Source organism: Meriones unguiculatus, chromosome X (genome assembly GCF_030254825.1).
Source record: "Meriones unguiculatus strain TT.TT164.6M chromosome X, Bangor_MerUng_6.1, whole genome shotgun sequence".
NCBI lineage: Eukaryota > Metazoa > Chordata > Mammalia > Rodentia > Muridae > Meriones > Meriones unguiculatus.
In genome coordinates, this window is record NC_083369.1 from 145,099,124 (window position 1) to 145,118,147 (window position 19,024).

Below are 19,024 nucleotides of genomic sequence, written 5' to 3' on the forward strand. Positions count from 1 at the left end.
TTGACAGCTTAAGTTAGTCAGCAAGCAGGAAAAGTTTTGTGAGTGTCTTAAATTTTTATCTGGAGGGGGGCTTAGGATAGTATTTTCACTGGTTTGTTTTTGAAAGACTACAATAGTCATTAAAATTAGCTAGCATAGTGACCTTTTTGATCACTTACTGTGGGTTGAACAAGACTCATGTTTTGTCTGTGTTCAGGCATGATTATGGAGCTGTCCTCATTTCGTCGTAATCCATTATTGTTACAGACTGCTCCTATTTGACATCGGTGTTCTGAGAAACGGTTTATGTTCACAAAGAGAACACCAAAGCTTAAATGGTATGATCAAGTCAGCTCTTAGCAATGCCAAGGCCAACACCAGGACAACTCCTGGAGTCAAAGACTGATTTTATTTTACCTCTCACACTCTATAATACTATAATTATTATCATTTCTTGGATGTTGTGAGATTCTAAGTAATATTTTAGGTGTTTTATAGCCTTCTAAACTATTTAAATCATCATAGGAACTCCATGGAGTAGATACTATTATTATTCCCATTTCTCCTATTACTATGCAGGAACATCCAGAAAAGAGAACTGAAATAAAAGGGTAAATTTATTCACCCAATAAATGGCAAGTAGAGAGTAGTGGAGCAGGATTGACCTCCATAGTTATAAATGCTGCAAGTAATCTTTAACAGAGGTTACCTTTCAAAGGTGGTGGGGATAAAGATGCTGGTGCTTTGCTTCTTATTTTCTGAATTGTGCAGCATTAATATGCATTCATATTTAATAAGCTACAGTAATTATCTATGAATGGACTGATAGAGGCTCTGTTGCCAGTGTTACTGTTGCCAATCCAGACCAAAATCTTTCGAAGTGGCAATCCTCCTGTAGAAATCTGAAAGGAGATACCAGTGCACGACACACAGACACAGACACACACACACACTTTTCTCCCCTCCCTGCCTCTCTCCCTTCCTGTTTCCTTCTTGACTCTCTTTTACCTTGATAAATGCAATACTAACTGTATTGCACACAATAAAAGATTGTTGAAGATTCACTATGAGGTTTTCTCTCTGCATAAAAGTAGGCAAAGAAGAGGGGGAGGGTGAGATACATAAGGCTAGAGTTGAAAGAATGAGAAGGCAATGCCTTGGTCTTAAAGAAACTGATCTATATGGGAGGTCAACACTCTCACCCAGGACAGCTGGCCAATGCATTGTTTCCTGCTCTAAGATTCAGCCCAGCACTGCAGAGAGCACCAGGTTCTTTAGTCTGCATAAAAGCTGACACACAAAAACGCAAGGAATTATAAGGATGAGAGCTAAGCAAGGTTGTGAGGGAACTATTTGGAAAGGCAAAAATTTAAAAATGAAAAGAGCTTCTCCCAAATGTTAAAGGTTCCCGAGTAGACCTGTCTGTTGATTTTTATTCTCTTACTTTGGTCCCAGGGGTATATGGCACCAGGGTATATAAAACAGAGACCAAATGTTAGGCCTCCTGACAGGTGCCCACCCACCAACTGAGACTAGCTTAGTGGAAATGAGCCGGGTTCACAACATTTTCTGCTGCCACCCCCATCCTGCGCACCCTTCTCTTTTTCTTTGTGGGGCTAAGCGCTACTCAGGGCAGTCACCCTTTTAGCACCTCGACTGTTCAGTGTGGGTGAGGGGTTCCTAACACCCATGCCCTTGCAGCAACTCGTGCTACCTCAGCGCTTGCAGGGGCACAAGTCAATGAGGCTTTTCCCTCCGCGATCATCGTGAATCAGCAAAGCGCTACAGAGCAGCGGCATCTCAGGGAGCTGAAATTAAGATGCTGGGGGAAGGGCACAAATGGAATGTGGCAGGGGAATTTCTAGCTCAGCTCGGTGTGTCCTTCCTAAGAAGGGCAATATAGAGTGAGGGGGTGGGGGTGGGCTGGAAGCTACAGGACTCGGATGTCCCGAAGACCCTTTGCAAAAACATCTGGGTGACGAAAAGAGGGGACAGACAGGGATAAAATCAGCAAAAGACAGGTGGAAGGTCCTAGGACGCGATCTCAGGCTGAACCGGACAAGTGTGTCTCCAGGGTGTACAGACCAGCAGTCGTAGGCATTGCTGAAGGAACACGGATGTGGCATGGGAAAAGGAACGAGAAAAAAAAAAAAAAAACATTTCCAGGTCCACGACTTCTTGTCTCCAATGTCCAAGTTCTCAAGTTCAGTTTGAGAAGTGGATAGTCTAATGGTGTTGGGGAGTCTAGGAGGATGGGAATTTTAGGAAAAATGCCTCTTTCGGTCCCTTTTCCCCACTCCTGCTGAGCTCTCTGGTGTGTCTCCCTCTGGTTCTCTGGCTCTTTCTGTCTCTCTGACTCTGTCTGAATCTCTCCTTCTCCTTCTTTCCCTCCTTCTCTTCCTCCTCCCCCACTATTGCCTGTTTCTTTTGCTTTGATTAATATGCATGTCCATGCTCAGTTGTGTGAGCCACACTCAAAGGACCGCGCCTCCTGCCACCGCCACTTCCTATTCGACCCTTGGTACTTAGAGGTCAAGCAGACTGTAGGGGGGTCAGACCAAGCTGTTGGAGCTGTGGGTTCCCACCCCCAACCTGGTGGGACGGGGAGCCTCAGTGACCCAGACTCCACGGATCCATTTGGTCTGCATTCCAATGAATAGACCCAAGGACTCAGAGCGCGCAAGGAAACGCGCTAAATTGTACCTGTGCGTGGCTGTTCCCGCCGCAGCCGCAGGTCTGTCCCAGGCTGAAACCGGCGCCCTCCTTCTCGGGGAAATCTCCCGAGGGGAAGTGCGAGGGGAACCACAGTGGCTGCCAGAGAGCTCATGGCTGGCGCGCACAGGCACAAGCTCAACTTTACCAAGCCTTCAGAGCCCCGCTGGCTCCCCCGCGCCCCCTGCGGCTGGACATACTCAGAGACCAGTACATCTCCTAGTCTGAGATAAGGGTCCCCCTACTCTCACACTGTCGCATGTGGAGGAGGAGCAGATGGAGTGACGGAGAGAAGCGGGTTAAGTACTGACTCTCTGACCAGCCTTTCCCAAACAGTCTACACCCGCAGGGGCGCCCGCACCAGCTCCACTGCACTAGATCCCCCAAACCTGCCAGTGACGACAGAGATAGGAGGAGAAGGAGGAAAAAAAAAGAACCCATGGTGGGGAAAGAGGAACCTGGAGACAGACAGTTTCATAGACTGACCGAGTACCCTTATGAGCACTTTTACTATTGGGGAACAGGATGGCAAGGGTGGTGGAGGGATGTGAAGCAGAACTGTCCCATTCAATTCACTCTAGAGATACCCTAAAATTGGGGCTTGGGGGGCTCAGAAAAATAGATTGTCCTAGGTCACATTTGGGTTGGATGGACTCCAGAGGCACACAGGTCCCCTGTGGTGCCCCTGGAGCTGCAGTGTTGGGGCGATCTTAAATGGCTCTTACTTGGGAGGAGGCGTGATTTCCACGCTCAAGCGTCTTGTTCCCCACCCCCTTTCGACAGCATCCAGTGCGCGCCACCACCTGAGCCTGGCAAGAGCTGGGGCACACGCAGTCCTCAGCCTGCTTCTTTTCATGTCTGGAGAGACTTGACTCAAAGCGGGTCTGTCCGACGCCCCCATCCTACCCACTAACGGGAGAACTCTTCTACTTTATTTTGTTTGAAAAATCCGGGACATCTCTTTATTTATTTCTGAGTCTCCCCGGAGGAGGCCGGGGGGGGGGGGAGGTCTGCTTGGCCCGCCGAGCCTGGGGAGGAGGATGGCACTTAAGAGGATGGGACTGGGTGTAGCCTGGAATTCTCAGCCCTCCTGTTTTGAGCTGGCGCTCAGAATCTCCAGGCGCTAGCGCCACTGTCACCGCCGCTCCCCACGCCATCCCGTCGTTGGCTTCGGGGATCGGGTGAGTGGGGTCATGGCGAGACGCAGGGACCGCTCCCAGCCCCGCCCGTTCTGAGCCGGGACGCGGTAGTGTCGCGTGTCGCCCCCCAGGCCAGGAGAAGGCGGGGAGTGGGGAGGACGTCCCGGGTAGGGCGGGGTGGGGGCGGCTCAGAGGCCGCCAAGCTGGGGGGCTCTCCGGGCAGGGGCGGCCGCAGGCAGGAGGGCGTGTCTCCAGCCAGAGGGGACCCTCCCGAGGCGCGGCACGGGACTCCCCGATGGTGGTGCCTCGGTTCCAGGAGAGCTCAGGGTCTTGCCTCCGCCGCCGCCGCCGCCGCCGCCGAGGGCGCCACCACCACCACCGCCGCCGCCGCCGCCGCCGTCGCCCGAGCCCGCGCCCAGCGAGCGCCTCGCCCTCCTCCTGCGCCCGCTCTGCTCTAGGATGCTGCGGCAGGTTCTGCACAGGGGTTTGAGGACGTGTTTCTCCCGGCTTGGCCACTTCATTGCCAGTCACCCGGTTTTCTTCGCTTCGGCGCCGGTGCTCATCTCCATCCTGCTAGGCGCCAGCTTCAGCCGCTACCAGGTCGAAGAGAGCGTGGAGCACCTGCTAGCGCCACAGCACAGCCTTGCCAAGATCGAGCGCAACCTAGTCAACAGCCTCTTCCCGGTCAATCGCTCCAAGCACCGGCTCTACTCGGACTTGCAGACCCCTGGGCGCTACGGCCGGGTCATCGTCACCTCCTTTCAGAAAGCCAACATGCTGGACCAGCATCACACGGACCTGATCTTAAAGGTGAGAGAGCAGGGCGGGTGCGGACAGACCCTGGTAGTGCCCCTGCAGTGGACAGGCTCGCTCGGCACGGGGTCCCGGCTGAGAACCCGCCTCTGCTATCCTAGACAGTGGCTCCCTCTGCACTGCGCGCCCCTGGGCAGCAGCCTGGAGTCTCTTAGGCTCTGAGACAGGAAACGTCCGGGTCTGGGTCGCTGTCGGGCCCTTCCCTCACTGCTTCTGCCATCACCCCGTAGCTGCTGCAACAGTTGGGGAGGCAGCGGCCACCGTGCTTTAGTCAGTGCACTTGTTTTGGTAGCAGTGGGCTTGGGGGCAGGGAGGCTTTGGGATAACTGGGCCAAGAAGAAACAGAACAAGAGAATACATTCGAAAAAGTCCCACTACTTGAGAACAAATTACTCTGCAGGAGGAGGGAGGAGAGATTCAGAGACACCATTCGCTGTCCCCATTTTTCTTCTCCCTTTCTCTAGTCCCTGCACCAAAAGTGTTTTGGAAAGGTCGGTTTGGATAGTAGGTAAGGGACAGAGGAATGTGAGTTGGCATGCCAAGAAAAATTACACACCCCCACACCCAACCAAAAGTGCAGTTCCTGGTGAGGATCAGGGCAGCCACCAGCCCACCAGCCCACTCCTTCCTTACAGAGCAAGGTAGCCATGTCTGTATTTGAGAGCAGGAAATGGTGCTTGTAATTCATAGTTATTTCATCTTCCACAGTACTTCCAGTCCACTTAAACTTCTTTGGGAAAAGACAGAACAGATTGATATACTTTTATTGGGGTTTGTTTGAAGGCATGGGTAAGAAGCAGATCTAGAACCTGGAGATCAGGAGCAAGGATGTGGCCCCAAGAAGATCACAGGAACAAAACAGAAACCACCGCTTGTGCCATCAGCCAGGAGACGGGAATTTGATGTAAGAAGCAAGGTTAACAGTTATAACTTTCAAGAAGTTCCTAAAAAAAAAAAAAAAAAATTGAAGAGTGAAGACTAGAAATGGAAAAGTGGAGAAAGCATAGGAGGAAAAAAAGGAAAAATAAAATAAAAGTGAGAGCATTCCATCTGAGTCTAGGTGGAGACTCTGGGTTTTGTTCACTCCTGTTTCTGCTCTGGGGAGGGCAGACAGGAACCAGTCCCAGCTGAGATAGATGCAAGAGAGATGGAAAGTGCACATCTCTGGGTCTAGTGGAAGGTTTGATTCCTCCTTCTCCCAAAGGGTGTCTGCTAGTGAATCTAGGGAACTCTTTACTCTGCCTCTTCTTCTCCAGGTAACCATGTGTCCCTTGAGAGAAGCTCATTTTCCTCTATTGTTCCCCTCTCTGTTGATATGCTATCCACCAGCAATTTGTAAAGAAAGAATCTGGCTGGAGACTGGCTGGAATTAGAACATTGTCATATTGAGTGGCTTGTGGTATTTTTAATGGCACACAAATCAGTACACATAGTCACTCTTTGCATATTTTTTTTTCCAGAGGTTGTTTTTCAACATTAAAGTGTGGGGCTTTCCCCCAGTACTTCAGAGCATATATTGTGATGCAGATAAATACTGTTAGGAAAGCATTCTCAAAAACGTGTGTAATAGAATTATCACAGGCTTAAGGAAAGTAAAATGGAGCAAGTCTGGCCACTTGGAAATGCTTCACATTTCTTTTTCCAGATTATCTACTAAGTTATATTTCTCCTTGTATTTTCCCCCTGAGATGTTTCCATAGTTTTAGTTTTCCTTTTTCCTTCCTCTCTAACAAACTATCATGCCACTGAGACAGGCAATCATCGGTCACATTTATTGTCAAGGTTACATCATCAACAGGAACATCAGATACTTTTGCAATTATATTCTTTCTGCTTGATTTTGATCAGTTCAAGACAAAAAAAGGGGGGCACGTTTTAAGAAGGCTGGGATAGGAGAGAAAGAGGCTGGCTTTGCCTACATGTCAAAGGACAGTCTTGGAGTCAGTGGACTGTTTCAAAAAATATGGGATGATTTTGCATGGTATAAGTACATGGGTAAAAGCAAAGCCAAGCCAAATAGTGGTCAGAAATTTATTCCCAGATGATGACTCAAATCAGTTCGTATAGCTTATAACAACACATACTTATGAAACATAGGGAATTGTCTTTGATTTTAAATTAGATGTCCATTTTATTCTTTATACACTCAACTCACCCCCTATTTTTGGTAGGTATGGAGCAGGGGATAGGAAAATGGTTCTTCAGTAGTCATGGCAATGTGAAGTGTAGGAGTGAGTACTCCCCCTCCCCCTTTTTTTCCATTTAGAGACATGATGACTTGTCCTTTCCAAAAGGTATTGGGGATGAAAGTATTACTGCTATTGTTACTGCTAGTGTAATTCCAGTACTTTGTTATTAGCATCAAGGACACCACCAGAGACGTTTAAATGAGTGGGAGCATGAGAAGGGCATCAGTTTTCTGTGTATTGCCAGACTGAAGGAAGCAATGTGTGGGGCTGCATAAGGCACCACAAGTGTAATGTTTTTCTCCACATAATACTTTTCAGTGAAGGATACTGTTCTTTATATATTAGGACAGCTACTTGCTGAGAAAGAGAAAACAGACTGATGGTAGTTATGACAAAAAGTTGACTTTTTAAAATATATTTAGGGGAATAACATAGAAAAGTGTTTGAAAATTTCATTGATCCTGGTTCAAAGGTGCTTTCTCAAATTTGTGCAAGTGATGTGATTATGTTACTCTGACACTGTAGTAAATAATTTGACCTCATACTGTGTGGGGTGACTTTCCCCAGCAATAATTTCCTCTGAAGGCTGCAGGACAAGACTACAATTTTAGGTGAAAGAGGATGGAGTCCAATGTTGCTAAGAATTCCTCAACAGTTTTGAACCCCTTTAAATAAATGCTGATCTTCAAAAGTCTTTATTTCACTACAAAATTAAATTTAGCTCCTTATACTGTCAACAGAAAAATAATAATGTTCATCTCAGCAAATTTCAAAGTAGAGCCTTAAAAAGTATATTGATAAATATTTTCATGATTATATAAGGATATATTTAAGGAAATTCTAGTGTTAATTAATCCAGACTATAGCCAAGAAAATACTGAATTTGTCCTGAAATCATCCATGTAGAGAGAAGAACAGGTATATTCTGAACCTCAGAATATTCTTATCAGCTTTGCACCACTTACAAGTCAAAAGCATACTGTATGTTTAAATATATTGAGAGACAGCACTGCTACCCCATCTTACAGTAGGACAGGGCACTCCTTAGAAGTTAACTGACTCATCCATGAAAAAAAATGCAAAGATAGAACCAGAACACAGATTGGGGTTCTTATCCTAGAATGATTTTTCATGATATTGCTTTCCCTTCAACTATACTTTATATAATAAGTTACTTGAATGATTTTGAATGAACCTCAAATTACTCAAATGAAATATATTTGACCAAACTCTTATTTATATCCTATCCCTTCTTATACTGTTGCTTTAGTTGGATAATAAGGTTATTTGGAGAGGGGGACAATTTTTTCTTGTATCAATGAATACACACACTCACACATATTACAAATACCCAAAGCAAAACATTATTTTTAATTATCAATATATAAAAATGGAAGATAAAATGCTGAACTGAAATTTATTGGGTGAATGAACATGACTGTTTTCCGAATGAAGTGTCTGTTCTATGACAGGGTCCAGGTATATTCTACCCTACTCAAATTACCTACAGTCCCTGGCTGATATTTGATACTCAATAAGTACTTGAACAGACTTTTCCTCGCTTACGAAAGCATTTATGCAATAGGTAAAGAAACATCCATAGGAGCTTCCTTGAAATGTATCTTCAAAATGAAGTTTTAATTTTTATACCTTTACAGGCAGCTCTCAAGCAAACAGCATGTTTCCTTCCTTGATAACCTCTGCAGTCATATCAAAACATGTTGTGGCTTTCAAATTGAATATGAGAATTTTTTTCTCTATTATGTAGTATGCTTGCTTCTTCAAAGAAACCACACAAGATATTAAGTTCCATACCAGAGAAAGGACATATTCTCACTGTGGATGTGATTTCTCATTTGCTAGGAAGTCTCACTTTGCTCAGATATTGAATTTCCATTTTATTTAAGTTGTTCATGTTTAAGTACATGTGATAGAATTAAATTACAAACAAGATAATAGAATTTAATTCAGAATTATTTAATTCAGTCGTTCCAAGAAGGGCAGCACAACTGCTAGCTTAAGGCAATAAAGACCCTGGTAGCTAGATGAAGGTTCCAGCTAATGTAAATGACCAGAAGAAGAAATTATAATCTTTCTTTAGCTAAGTAGCTTTTACACTTTAAAATGTTTTAAACAAAATAAAACAAAACAAAAAATATATGACAGGAATTATGTAGGATCCATTATGCCTAAAATATTTTTATTTTACTGATACTGTACATATAAATTTCCTACATATTATTCTAAAAGTCTAGGTCTGGGGTCATTTCAGGAAGTCAGTACTATTAAAATCACCCATAAAACAGTATTTCTCAACTGAAAATGACTGAGTCCCCACTTAGGGGATAGAAAAAATATAGTGATGTCATTATTATTATTGTCTTGTTCTTGTTCTTATTCTTATTGCTCTTGTTGTCACAATGATAGGGAAGACATTGTGTTGCTGATATTTAACGAGTAAAGGCCAGAGACACTGTTGAGAATTTTATAATGAATCATGTAATTGGCCTTCCAACAATGTACTATCTGGCTCCAAATGACAACCATGTCAAGTTACAGAAAAACCTCCTCTTTATCTGTTTGTATTTATTGGGACTTTTTTCCCCCAGCTATCCTGATTATGGAGAAAAATATCAAAGAATAGTTTACACCCAAAAGTCTTATCAAAATGTGGAGACAAATGTTCTGACCTGTGAGATGATTCAGGCTTGGGTAATTGGGCAGACACCAGATTTTTCAGGGTACTCTTCCTAAAATGTGGTTATCTTTCTCCCATAACTTTATCCATTATAGTTTCCCAAAGTGAGGGGAACAGGGACTATTTCTAACAGGAACTCGATGACTGGCTCTTTGGTCTCCCCACCCCCGAAGGGAGGAGCAGTCCTGTTAGGCCACAGAGGAGGGCTTTGCAACCAGTCCTCAAGATACCTGATAAAACAGGATCAGATGAATGGGGAGGAGGTCCCCCCCATCAGTGGACTTGGAAAGGGGCACGGTGGAGATGAGGGAGGGAGGGAGGGAGGGAGTGGGAGGGAATGAGGGATCAGGACACGGCTGGGATACAGAGTTAATAAAATGTAACTGATAAAAAATAAATAAATAAATAAATAAATAAATAAATAAATAAATAAATAAAAAGAAAAAAAAAACTTTATCCATTATAGTCTAATCATAACTGCTGAAGAAGAATCTGAGAAACTAAATGTAGTCTAACTTCTTGAGGGAGGAAGCTGGTGACTTGATACTAGCCTTTGAGATTTGACAGATAGTAAGGTACCCATTATCAGTGTGCCTGAAGCTTCAATCTATAGCACTTGCCCACTTAGAACAGGATTTTTCTGACTGTGTATAAGACCCCACTGTGAGGGTTAATCTGTCAAGAAGAAGCAGGCAGCACTTTGCTGCCTATTCCAGCTGTTCTGCAAAAACTAAAAAAGCAGAGCTTCATCCAACACCTTGAATTTGGAAAGCATTCTAAAGGTCATTTCAACAGACTCTGATGCAGAAATCTGCTCTTAGCATTTCGGGGTACCTTGTTTGGTGACAGGTGCTATGATACCCTGGGCAGTGCAGTTCCTTTTCAGGGTTATCTAGATGGCACATATTCTAAGACTGAGCCCAAGTCTAAAAGAGCAGCATTTTTTTTTTTTGCATTTGTCCCATCAGTAAATTGTTTTCTCCATGTTAAATTGTACTGGGGAAAATTACACTTGATTCTCATTTCAGGGGAGACAAACTCAAATAACCTCAGTACAACCTCTTTTTGTGTTGTCAGACTTCTGAGTAAACCTCGTTTGAACAGATGATATATATCAAGTACTCACCCTACTTTTCTTATTTAAATTTGAAAAGCACAGGAAGACAATGTAGTGAATGTGCATACCTGTAATTCTAATACTTTTGAAGTGGAGAGGTTAGGAATTCAAGATTATTTGAATTCCAAGATTTGAGCTAGTTGGAAGCCTATCCAGGGTACATGAAACCCTGTTCTAAAACCCAAGAGACTTTAAGAACCATCATTTTCTCTCTTCATGCACGTAAGCATTTTGTACAAACTTCAATTATTATCTGAACTTATATTGGCATTTCAATATAAATGCACAGGGGAACCTAATTTTAATCATTCTTAGGATATTAGTAGATTCCATAAGAAAGGATGGATATATTTTTCAGTTAATTCCCAAACTGAACCTTTAAGGATTCTCCAGACAGATAGACAGACAGACAGACAGACAAACTTCATAAAACTATTAAGCATGCAACTGACAAGTCTTTATGATAAATAAGAAGAGTCAAAAGAAACAATATTTTCTTCTTGAGGTTGTGGCATCCCTTGGAACAGAAGCTAGAGAAATCTGAGCTGATAAACTTTGACTTGGTGTGGTGTGCCATCTGGTACCTGATTGGGGGCTCAGTATGAGCCCTGACTGCTATGTGAGATAGGCTTAAAGCAGACCTTTGATGTCACCTGCTTGGTAGTATATCACAGCAAGCAGGCCTGTCTGCAGCACTGCCTGTGTTTCTGCCACAAACCCGGAAGGCCACAGAACTAGGGAGGTAACCTGCCAGACTGATTCAATGACCATCAGGGGAGGTGAGTAATCTCTAACCTTTAAAAAACAAAACAAAACAAAAAAATGGAAATCAACACCAGTTGTTATTTCATGTGGGATGCCCTAAATAATATATCATAAGATGTTTAGCCTTTAAGTTCACAATTCATATTTGGAACAAAACGGGTCAATGAGGAACTAAAGATACTAATTTTTATACTAGTGTTCTTTGAGAAATTCTCCAGGGAGGTTGTTTCTGGTATTTTAAAGATCCAGTTGTTCATCTTGGGATGATAGCACAAGCCTTTAATCCCAACACATGGAGGAGAGGACTCTACATCTCTGAGTTCAAGGCCAGCTTGTTCTACCTAGTGAGTTACAGCAGAGCCCAGGGCTGTATAAAGAGACTCCATCTCAAAACCAAAGAAAACAAAAATCCAGTTGTTTGGTCTACTTTAAGCTTAAACTGTGGACTCTAAGAGCAGTCAGGATGATAATTATTTTAGTTTAAAGCTAGTTATCCTGGGAACTGAAATTAGAAAATGCCAATAGGAGAATAAGATCAAGAAATAAGGAATAGCAGGAAGGCAACGAGGAGGACATTATCAAACAAATGTCTACTGTGGGCTCTCAAATCAAATACCCTAGTAAGGGGAACAGGGGCTATCTCTGACATGAACTCAGTAGCTGGCTCTTTGATCACTTCCCCCTGAGGGGGGAGCAGCCTTACCAGTCCACAGAGGAAGAAGATGCAGCCAATCTTGATGAGACCTGATAGACTAGGCTCAGAGGGAAGGGGAGGAGGACCTCCCCTATCAGTGAACTGGGGGAGGGGTATTGGAAGAGACTAGAAAGGGAGGGTGGGATTGGTAGGGGACAAGGGAGGGGGCTACAGCTGGGACACAAAGTGAATAAATTGTAGTAATCAAAAAAAGAAAACCACTTTTAACAAATTAGAAATTGAAAGTGCTTCCACAAGTACATAAATGGCATTTACAAAATGCCAACAGCTAAAAACATAAATAAATAAAAATTAAAAAATTCCCACTGATCACCTGAGGGAGACACTGGAAAATAAGTGTCTGAGAAGCTAAATATTAATCCCCCACTTCCAGCTGATGCAGAATTTGTCCTCATTACTAGATATGCTAAAGCCTCAATAGAAAAAAAAAAAAGATGATTGTCTAAGTGACTTTGACATGTGGAGACAAGTGTAAGCTGAGAAAATATGAGTGGGACCATGAAAGCATCTGTCCTGAGGTCTTAGAACTAACCACAGTTATGCATTTATGGACTTAAGGTCCAGTTTCTAGATGATACTCATCTTTTCATTCAACTTATTGGATGTGACCTCATCCTCATGAAGCTTATATTCATGAGACAGCATACCTGTTTATTCTTGTGTTTTCTAAGAACCACCAGATTCTGAATAGACTATTCCAAACAGTACTTAGATAGATACAACCAGATAATGTGGTCTTATTTGATGAACCTCCAGATCTACATTGTTCAGGTCCAGCCACTTGCTATGAACTCAGAAGTCTAAAGGCTTCCATCTCATATCCAGATTCTTAACACATTTACTATTTTTCTCCCTAGAAATGCTCTTTTTCCTTTGTGATCCAATTCTCATGGCTCCTACTTTTGGGTTTTCTCAGATTCATGGCTCCTTCTTGTCCTAAATCTGCATGACTTGCACTGGCATCCACAATTCATTAACACTAAATAGAGAACATTACTTAATTTTCTGTATTTTTGTGCTACTTTTTCTAGGACAGAAATATTGCTAGATCACATAGGTCTAGCAAAATGGGTAATGTGAAACAGGTACTTAACAATTAAATTATTGGGAGTGATTGGCATAGGTATTTTTTTCCACATCATTTATTTAAGTGTCTCTTCATTTTTCATCTTTGACAAAATTTGTTGATAAGCATTTATTCTCCTCCAGATTGAGTGCTGTTTACTTTAGGTGAGGAGACACCCTTAGAAAAATCCAACATCTGATCAACCTCCTTGATTTGTGTACAGTTTAGGAAGGTACAAACTTCCACACTGAGCAGTTTACTGACATGGAGAAGGTAGATATGCTCTGCAGTTCTTATCAAGTTTCCTGGAAGTCTACTGTTAACTCTATACTTGTCATTTTTGTTTCAAGTCAGTCTCAAAATATTGGCCCTTCCTGTACTCAAATGCAAATATATAATACTTTTTTTTAATATCTGGAACAGGTGATTTTCCTAGTTATAGGATCACTGTTATAGAGTTTTATGTTTCTATGTTACTTATTCCTGAAGAGTGAATTAGGGTAACATATTTTTTTTTCACAGAGATGAACTTGAAAGAAATGATACCATTATAAAAAATCAACATATTTCTGAGAATTTAATAAAATCTGTAGGACTTTCAATTTTTCAACTTTAGAAGGAAATATATTTTGCCTAGTCCATAATGTTATCTTGCTATTACTACTGTCAAAGCTTTGTCAATTCTTTCTGAATGTATCAAGAAAAAAAAAAAACCCTCCTGCATTCTACAGCTATTAATTTAAATGTAGAAGAATTTTAATTCAGAACATAGCTGCTCTGGCAAGAGATCACATCCAAAGACCTTCTAGGTCTGTGTGATCTGGCTGGAATACAAACACACCTACACACCTTTAATCCAGGAGACAGAGACAAGCAGATCTCAGTTCCAGGCCAGCATGGTATAGAGCAAGTTTCAGATACAGAAAAGTTTAGATGTGGTGGTACAAGCTTTTAATCTCAAACAATGAAGGCAAAATTAGTTTGAAAGTGATGTCTAGTTGAGTGGCAGAAAAAGTGATGAATCAGAGAAAGATTTGACAGAATAGGATACACCCAACTTTCACATGAACTGAGAGGAAACGGAAGCTACTTAAGGGAGCAACACAGAAAATGAGAAGGACAGTTTTACTGGGAGAGTTTTACAGAGAGACGTTGAATGAGAGAACAAACTAGACACAGGTGAAGATAGAATGAGCCAGAGACTGAGGAGACAGAATATTAGAAAAGATTGCTGGAGTTAGTCTGAGGCCAAGCAGAGCAATTTAGAGGCCGAGAAAAAAGACAGATTAAACAATTTAGCTGGGAGAATTGAAACAGCCAACTTTGAGCTCAGAAATTACAAGAAAGGGTGACCTTAGTGAGCGGTAATATCAGAGGCAGAAAGCATTCTAGGCCTGGGTTAGATTGTAGAGAGGCTGTACGTTTCCAGGACTAGGCCTAGGTTAAGAGATAAAGGCATTAATCCTCTGAGACAATAACTGAAGCAGGTGATTAAAAGTTAATTTTACACTTAAGTGTTCAAACAAACTGACATTTAATATCTTAACTTTGCAAGGTTTGGGTTGTTGGCTTTTGGCTTTGTTCTTCGGATTGTATTGCAAATGGCTCAGTATACACTGTGACTGCAAGTAAACTTTTTAACTGTCATACACACATCACCTAAGACTACTATTCAACTATAGATTTAAAGAATAGATTCTGTTTCAGTGATTTCTGGAATGGGACCTGCAACTCTGCATTTTGCTTGTTTATGTTCTTTCTTCTGGGGGAGTTTTTTGTTTTGTTTTTTTTGTTTTTTTTTTTTTTTTTTTGACAAGGTCTCTCACTTTTGCCCAGGTGACTTCAAACCTTAGGCAATGATTCTACCTGGGCCTTACAAGGGTTGTGATTACAGGTCTGAGCCACCATGTCCTGCTTGATGGGCATCTCCATCAAGCTCTTAGGTAATGGCTCATGCAGTTGGTCAGCAGAAGACATTTTGAAGAACAAGGTTTAGATTTAGTTGTTTAAATAGAATGATTTTTAATAAACAATGCCAAGCTCAGTCTCCCATTCTCCTAACCACTTTGTTTATTTATGACTTTAGACAAGCCACTGAATGTCTTCTCATTTACCCTGGATGCAATGGCATCTTTTTTATTCATTTAAAGTAAAGCTACAATGCAGTACCTATGTGAAAGCATTATGTAACCATATCCTCTTGTAGGTTGTGTGATTTTATTACTATTTGCTTTGAGAATGACTGTTATTTCCTCATATGTGACATCTCTTTAAGCATTCCAATTCATCAAGGTACTTTCTCTGAGCTCTGTTTTTAAGAAGAACAGAAGTAGACTCTGTTTTTAAGCCTCTCTTCCCAGTTTTGAACAACCTGTTAAGAAAATGGATTCTCCAGTTCTTTAGGTGAGAGAGACCCTAAATTTTCTCTCTTGCTTAGTTTATATGACTACAGTGTTTCCTTGTGAAATCTTGCCCAGATAAGTTAGTCTGCAAGCACTTCAAAAGAGTGTTGTCAGAAATGCCCTAGATCAGGAGAATCGGGCAAATGATAATAAAATTCTCTTGAAACTGAAATGTTGGAAAATGTTGTTGACAACAGTTTTTATCATTTAGGTCAGTGAGGTTCAAAACAAATCCACCAGTGAAGATTCCTCTGCTTACCTGATTTTCTCTACCTAATGTTCTCAAACAAAACTGTCTTCATTGTTAAGTGAGAGTTAATGGTACTTCTCAAGTTTGAATGTGCTTCTGAAGTCCTTGGAAATCTGTACTTGCTTAAACTTCCTGGGATGCTGGTGCTGATCTGCTGAGTACTCTCAGAAGAGAATAGTGGATTTTTGGGCCAGAAGCACCTTGCTGTCTCTTTGGATGTGTGTGTGCCTGTGTGTGCGTGCACGCGCGTGTGTGTGTATGTGTGTGTGTGTGTGTGTGTGTGTGTGTGTGTGTGTGTCTGTGTTAACTGCATTTTTATGCTAACGTAGCAGCTCTCCAACTTCAGCCTAGAAGAAGGCCTGTCCAAATGTACACTAGGTTCTACCATGATTTTTTTTTAATTAGTACACCTAGAGTGGAACCTAAGAATCTGTATTTCTAGTATTTCTACTAGTTCTCCAAAGTGGTATTGGGTCTCTTTGACCAGGGACCACATTTTGAGAATTCTGATATAAATTATCTCAGCAGGTAGCTGCCCCAATTTATTCCAAAATGGCATTCTTGCCTTGTAGAAACTGGACAATAAATACAAGTAGGGTACAAGTGTTATTGTTCTGTGGTAAATTCTGAATGATATTATAATTACTGTTGCACAGAGTACTACCTATATTTGAGGTTTGCAGCATAAACTAAGACATTCTTCAGCTGCCTTTCTCCTGGTGGTATAGTTGACTCAAGGGAGTGATGAGCATAAAGAAAATGTACCCAAACACACACAGAGAGAAAGACAGAGAGAGTAGGAGGAGATAGAAGAAGGAGGAGAGAGGGAGAGAGGGAGAAGGAGGGAAAGGGAAAAGAAGCGGGAGAGAGAGAGAAAGAGAGAGAGAATATTATTACTACTAGCATCACATTTACAACTACCAAAGCTTTCTTACACCAGGAGAGTTTCTAGGCTGGATTGCAAGACACTTGCCTTTATAGAAAGCTCCTTCAAATCAAGTCAGGTCACAGAAGGCACAGATAGTAATATCTACATGCTATGTTTCTGAGGCAGGATGCAGCTATGCAATTGTGTTGAAGAAACATTACTGATATCACTTTTTAAAGAACATAAAACAAATAAAGCAGATAAAAACAAATGACATTACGTCAGTTGCAGGAAAGTGTATAGAAGTGGAAATAATCATGTTAGGTGAAATAAGACAGACTTGGAAAGATAAAATTACATATTTTCACTCATATGCAGAATATAGATTTTATATATGAATTACATAAAATTAGACAGGAAATCATCATTTGATTGAAAGAAAGGAAACCATGAGAAGGCGGGAGCAACATAAGTGTTATTCAAGGTATGAGCAAAATGCTTTTGTATACCATATATATATATATATTAAAATGTCATAATGAAACTGTTCAGTTTGTATGCAAACCAAAATAAGACATTTATTAATTTAATTAAATGAATGCTAACAAAGACCTTAGTCAGAATCATAGAAATGGTCACAGGATTAGATATGGTATTCTGTGGTAGGAGAGATAGATCAGAATTGACTATTAATACAAAGAAAAGTGGTAATCTATTGTCAGGGAGCAGAGTAGGGGTTGGTGCATGAAAAATTATTAAGAAACATCAGAGATGAAGGGGAGATTTTGGCTACATCAGTCTGACATGATTCTTGATGGAGATAAGCCACAGTAATTAGATATTACCTGAGGAATTCGGGAAATGAAGATTTGGGTCTGATGGCTAGAATAATACAGAGAAGGATAGGGGATTCAGGTTAGGCAGGACTCTTGCTCAATTTATTTGACTGAAAGACAGAGAAGGAAGTCTAAATGCCATGATCTAGTTGGAAAGAAATCTCAGGAGCTTGCCTGGAGTTTGGTAAAGGAGTGAGTCAGTTGCCAGAAGTAAGTTGTCCACAGGGAATGCCCTGACAACAAATGTTCAATCTTAACTACTGTTGGAGTTCAGTGCTATTAGAGACAGATGGAGTTTAGTAAGCTCCAATTTGGACCTTTTAAAATAAGCAGTGCTTCAGAACTCTATAGTTCTGTTTTAAGGCTGTGAACTGTTGGCGGGTCCTTGATCAAACTGCTTAAAATCTCTAGGACTTTCCATTTTGTTCCCTGTAAAATTGGATCATTAAGACATACATTTACTCTTGGCCTTAGTAAAGGGCTCCTTTCAAAGGCAAAAATTGAGAATGCACATTTCTGAAACTTTATCCTAGGTTCCTACAGCCCTTCCAAAGCTTTCTGTTAGTCTACTTAACAGTGGTAAAAGTCAACATGAGTTGGAGATTCATAAAGTAGCTTATACCACTGAAGAAATACTTGTTATGGTCACCAGCAAAAGTCCACTCAAAGTTTGAGATTTCCTTAGAATAATATAAAGCATTTCTCTTTCTCGTATTTTACCAGTATATAAGAGTGTTTAACCAGTGTAATGCTCCAGAATAATAACATGTTGTAATAAAAATATCGACAAGACAGAAAACTGGCCTAAGGTATGTATGTAATAAAGAATTTGAAACTTTTGGGGTCCAAACAACAAGAAACATTAAAATGACTTCTGGAGATTGGGTTAATGTAAAGCCACACTGTGAAGAGGCCTGTTATCTCTGAATCTATGAATGGATAATGTCCAACAGTGAAAAAAATTCTCACTCTGAGGAGAGAAAGAAAACATCATAACTGAACTGATATGACACATATGTTAGAATTATCAGAACAGATGGGTAATATGATCAGAGATGGGAATTATCTACATGAATCAAAAAGAAATGCTAATTAGAAAATTTCTGGATGAATAAAAAGGAAATGCTAGAAGTAAAAGAAACACTGAGGCAAAATTGAAGCATGAAATGCAATCATCAGTAAATATAACAGACAAAGAATCAAGGAATTTGAATATAGCTGAGTAGAAACATCACAAACTGAAAGAAAATAGTTAAAGAATGAAAAAAGAAAAAGACAAAGGTCCAAAACAGAATTTCCCACTTCAGGACAGTTTCAAAAAGTAATTATATACATGTAATTGAAATACCAGTAGAGGAACAAAATGAAGCAGTAACCATAATGAAGTACCCATGGCCAAAAACTCATCCAAAATTAGTGGCATTCACCAAATCATTGACCTCAGAGAACACCAAGTAGAGCAAGTATTCATCAAA

At 41.4% G+C, this 19,024-nt stretch overlaps 1 protein-coding gene across 1 annotated transcript in view; it reads left to right on the top strand.

Moving 5' to 3' along the window:
- The first annotated feature begins 3,464 nt into the window (after positions 1 to 3,464).
- The window catches only part of Ptchd1 (patched domain containing 1), a 76,472-nt gene continuing 60,912 nt past the window's right edge, over positions 3,465 to 19,024 (top strand). Inside the window, exon 1 of the mRNA XM_060374371.1 lies at positions 3,465 to 4,640. Within this exon, the coding sequence (XP_060230354.1) occupies positions 4,290 to 4,640 (351 nt within the window). The 5' untranslated portion in view covers positions 3,465 to 4,289. The remainder of the gene's footprint in view (positions 4,641 to 19,024) is intronic.